Source organism: Papaver somniferum, unplaced genomic scaffold (assembly GCF_003573695.1).
Source record: "Papaver somniferum cultivar HN1 unplaced genomic scaffold, ASM357369v1 unplaced-scaffold_114, whole genome shotgun sequence".
Taxonomy (NCBI): Eukaryota; Viridiplantae; Streptophyta; class Magnoliopsida; order Ranunculales; family Papaveraceae; genus Papaver; species Papaver somniferum.
In genome coordinates, this window is record NW_020620381.1 from 3473442 (window position 1) to 3478667 (window position 5226).

The 5226-nt window shown below is 36.2% G+C and overlaps 1 protein-coding gene across 1 annotated transcript; it reads right to left on the reverse strand.

Moving 5' to 3' along the window:
• Window positions 1-792: 792 nt before the first annotated feature.
• Window positions 793-2656, reverse strand: LOC113328780 (scopoletin glucosyltransferase-like). Its single transcript, XM_026575794.1, has one exon. The coding sequence runs from the start codon at window positions 2527-2529 to the stop codon at window positions 1078-1080; it is 1452 nt and encodes a 483-aa protein (XP_026431579.1). The 5' UTR covers window positions 2530-2656; the 3' UTR covers window positions 793-1077.
• Window positions 2657-5226: the final 2570 nt, after the last annotated feature.

Below are 5226 nucleotides of genomic sequence, written 5' to 3' on the forward strand. Positions count from 1 at the left end.
ATCCAATGAGAGGTTTCATGAATGAAGAACAACACAAGAAAATTGATAGATTTTCTGGAGTTTATTTGATTGTGTATGTGCAGAGTGGGAAAAGAGGCTCTCTAGTTTAAAGAATCATTAATATACAATTTTGTTCCATCCAAGCTTAGCGTTCTTATTATTTTAGTAATCAGTAGTAAACATGCATAACATTTCTACTCAGTTCTTCCTATGAACTCATCGAAACTAAATTAATTGAAGTCATAAGAAACAATATATGAGAAGATTTAGCCTTCAAAGGTCACCATGGTAGATCTTCTGAAATACTCGTGAATAAGCTTAGCACCAACAGTATAAATCGAGTAATGCTAATGGCTACGGATGGAATCATGGAAGAGATTATTAAGGGAGGATTAAATATTTATTTCCTTGTTTCTCTCCACAAATATGGCAGCTTGAGATACCCAAAATCTGTAGTTAGCAGTTGGAGAACAGAAACACGTGTCAACTGATCATTCGCGGGCATAGAGGGCACATAGAAATTATGGCACAGAGGATCTGTTCACAAACTAATCATTACATAAACTTAATTAGGAAGGGTAATTTTGATTTGGATCAGGATGTCTTCGATTTATTTTTAAATGTCTTGCTAAAAATAGAAGGTCTCAAAAAATCATTCTTTTGTTTTATGTCATGCAGAATATATAGGTGGTGTAATCAGTTTCTTTGAGAGTTTTTTTTCGTAATGGAGACAAATACACTACTTCGGTTTAGTCTACTTAATTACTGAATAAGATGCAGAGATTTAATGAGAAGGAAGACATGAAATTGCACTACTTTCTTTTTTTTTGGCTATATAAGTTGCCCTACTTATTTAATGATTGATTAATGGACACACAGTATCCTTGCACATACCACGAAACGATAACAAAGAAACTGATAACACAAGCTCACACGCCGAAAACGCGCAGAGAAAAGACTAGATCGTAACTATCAACAACGATCTACTCCCGCCGGCTTTCTCCGCCACATCTTGAGATTATAGGTAGCCTTGGCTGCCTTTGGGGAATTAACATAATAAAAACACACTCAACGTTCCTAATTCGCAACCTTAGTTAGAGCATCAATAAATTCAGTCAAACACTTATAAGATGATCCATCTTTTTGCACTGCCTGTTCAGCAACTTCCCCTAAACTCTTCACCTTTTCTCTAGCTCTCATCCCTTGCTCTGAATTCATCAATTCATTAACTCCTTTACAGATATCTCCTCTGCCAACAGCTACGATTTCATCTCCTACCTTACTTATAGTGCCGCCCCTTGGGATCTCCAGTCCTATTCCAAACCCATCCACCACAATTCTAGCATTGAGTGGTTGCTCAGCCATCATCGGGCATACTAAAAGCGGCACCCGAAACGATATACTTTCCAGCACTGAATTCCAACCACAATGACTCAGAAACCCACCTATCGCCTTATGTGATAATATACGCCGCTGGTTCACCCATTCTCGTGCGACCAAACCTTTACCTTTCACTTTCCCCTCCAATCCATCAGGCAAGATCCACGTTTTTGATCTAACTACGAAAATGAACGGATGATTTGACATTTCCAATCCATGGATAATTTCGTCAAGCTGCAAGTTTGAAACATCAGCTTGTGTACCAAAAGATACATACACAACATACCCATCTTCATGTTCATCTAACCATTTGATAGTTTCATCCGATTCAACTTCACCGTCCAAATCATCATGGTAGAGAAAAAGAGGGCCAAAACACCATGCCTTTGCCCCCTCTTGTTTGTAAAATGATTCAAGGTTTCCAACCTGCTCATTTTCTAGCTCAGCGAAACTGTTCACAATAACACCCCAGCTATTAGTTTCGGACTCACCCAATTCATCAAAGAATTGGGTCATCGGGTTGTCCGGATCCGACAAATGGAAAAAAGCCTCTGGTATGTCAACTTTGGTCAGGCTAAAAGGAAGAGTCAGACCAGGAAGTTGAACGGATTCTTGAGAACCCGAGTTCATGATATGATGGTCACTTGCATGCATTATAAAGTACTTCGTAATCACCATAGATAGCACACCCATGCCATGGAACACGACTCTAGGCACATTAAACTTGCGGCAAGTACCAAGTGTAAATCCTAAGAAGAAATCGGATATAACACAAAGGGGTAATGAACCGGAATCTTTCATATCTTGTAAAACTTGATCAAATGGTTCTTGTAGTTCCGTCGTTGCCGCAAAAAATTGGGGGAGATAAGACATGGATGGTAGATCATTAGTGTTCTCACAAGGTGTTGGTAGTTCTTGAATTGGTGGGAAAGGGATTTGCCTGAGATGGATGTTAGGATATCTACAGATGGATCTTTGGATTTGAAGAGCATTAGCTGGAGTAGTAATGATAGTAACTGTTAAGTTTAGGGTTGAGAGAGATTTAGAGAGATCTAGTAGTGGAAGTGTATGTCCTTGAGACATGAATGGAAAGATTACCACATGATGAGATTTTGGTTTTGTTGATAGAGAAGAAGGGGGAGAACTCATTTTGGTGATGATGGTGGTTTGAGATTGAGACACAGTGACTATTCTTGCAGATACATACTTTGAAGATCACTGAGGAAATAAGCTAGCATTTGATTTCTAAAGATGGCCCTATCACCAAAGGCCAGTTAGTTTCCGACACGTACAGACGGTCAGCAGATTGCTTTGTCTTGGTGAATCTTGAAAGTCGGAGAGGATAGAAATGCAGTAAATAACTAAATAAGCACTGTATATGAGTTAAATGTTGTTTGGTTTCAAGACAGAAAACTGTAAGATTGGGACAAATACCATGGGCTAGATCTGGTACAATCAATACAAACCTTTGATCATTTTCACCCTCCTATCGATCCCAATACTAAAATCATTTCCCTTTCACCATTAAAATTATGACACGTCATGTCCCAAATATGGATCGGCCCCTGCTGTAAAAAGGTAAGGTCGGTTTCAAGACTTGCCATAACCGGTCTTAAAAAAAGGATATGGCCAAAAATATATCACAGATGATATGGTGCATTGTTGTCATAACTGTTGTTCTTGTATGTTCTGCCCGATGTTCTTGCACTGTTGTCATAACTGTTGTCCTTGTTGACGCGGCAGAGTTTGTTCCCACTCGTCAAATATGGTCAACAATTGCAGGATAGCCATATATTAATTGTAATGAGCAACCAAGAGGTCCACAGATTAATTGTAATAAGCAACCTAAAGAGTTTGTTCCCACTCGTCAAATATGGTCAGCAATTGCAGGATAGCCATTCATTAATTGTAATGAGCAACCTAAAGGTCCACAGATGATAAGAACCACAAAGCTTATTGTATTGTTTGGTATGCGGGTTGTTCTCACAACCGCTTACAGTATGTGGGTTCTACTCGTAACTCTGTTTAAGACTCATACGTACCCTTATTTCTAAGGGGGAACACAAAACTATTCGAGAGGTTTGATTAAACTTATTAGTATGTCTTCACAAGTCTAGCGTGTTTGTATATAAACCCTAATTCTTATTTCCCACAAAACAAAATAAATTATAATTATAATTTTCTCAAAAATAATTTTTTCTTAATCATGATAACATTAAAATTATTCAGGGTGTATATCTAATTGTTCTCTTAAAAATACTCCACAACAACATCAGTACTAAGGTTTTGTTCTTTTCCTATGACAATTATCCTAGAACTCCATAAACATAATCTATAAAACAAAATCTCCAAGATGATGTATTTTTCTTCTCAATCATGGTTACACTAAAATTGATTGAGGGTATTGATTTTTCTTCAAAAACATCTACAATGTCAAATATCTTACATAAATTTAATTAGATAATTAACTTCTTTTTGTTGTTGTTGATGATGTTGATTTAGGGATATAATGATTATCTTATTATTTTGGGTTATATATAATAATGAGCAAATAGTCAAATTGCCCCAAAATCAGGGGACATCTTGTGAAAATTCCCCGACCATTTTAAAATAAGTCAAAATACCACATTCTGTTAGTTTAGGCGTTAAGTATACCACTTTTGGGGCTTTTTGGCTATTTTGAAACAAGTCAAAATGCTATGGCCATTTGGAAACTTTTGATTACTTAACGCCTAAACTAACAGAATTGGGCATTTTGACTTATTTCAATATGGCCGGGACATTTTCACAAGATAACCTCCGATTTTGGGGCATTTTGACTATTTTCCCTATAATAATTATATATAATTTTATGAGCCATGTAGAAAGATTAGAAAGATCTGTTTGGTTAGCTTAAGCATTTATTTTAAATGAGGTATGGTTAATAAATTTTTGAGCTACATTTAAGCGAAGCCACAAATATATTGTAGGGAAAAAAATATTTTCCTCAAATTATTTTTGGAAAACCATCGAGAAATCAAGGGAATAATTCTGAACTTAAAAGGAGAGTTCAAGAGTGTAAATGTAAAAAAAGAAGTCTTGAATGGTTAGATAATATTAGTAATTCGAAAGCAAGTTATCGGAGTTCACCAGTTAACACGTTACAAAAACTTCGGACTTGGTAGTTTTTGTTTTCATGAGGTGGTATCTTCTGATACCAGCAGCAATACAGAAACTACCGGAATTATCATCATTACCGCGTCATACGTATTAGGTAGAGTCTTCCTGCTCTTATTAATTACCAGCATGATAGGTCCAGACTATGTAATAATAGAAGTTACAGGAAAAGAAGAGACAAGGAAGTCATAACATAGAAATCAGATGAGAAGAGAAGAAGAATTCAGGAAAGTAGGGAAAGAACACAGAGAAGATAATAGGCAAAATCATCATATCCTCTTATTAGAAAAAAAATAGTTATATAACAATAGGTTCTGGCAGTTAAGGTATCTGCTTAACAGATCTTACTAACATATATAAATAACCAACTTCTAATATGTATAAGATAAGTGTACTATGTTGACTAGTACCACAACCAGGCGTATCAATCCTCCTACCTTGGAATAACCACTAGTGGAAAATAATTTAGTGAGCGGCGCAAAATCTTTCTATGGTTTGTAAAAAAAAAGTTTGTCAGAAAAACACTTAAAATCCCTAAAAACGCCTGTTTTGGGGTGCCTAATATTGTAGTCTTATTTCCTAAAACGTCTGTTTTCAGGACGTTGATTTCATTCAATTAAAACTTCATTAGATAGTCTCTGCTGACAGGGGAAGACGTTTTCCTGGATTATATTCTCAAAAAAAAGTGAA

Bases quoted from the DNA above. Each gene is read 5' to 3' on its own strand.
- LOC113328780 (XM_026575794.1), bottom strand. From the start codon at position 2,529: ATGAGTTCTCCCCCTTCTTCTCTATCAACAAAACCAAAATCTCATCAT.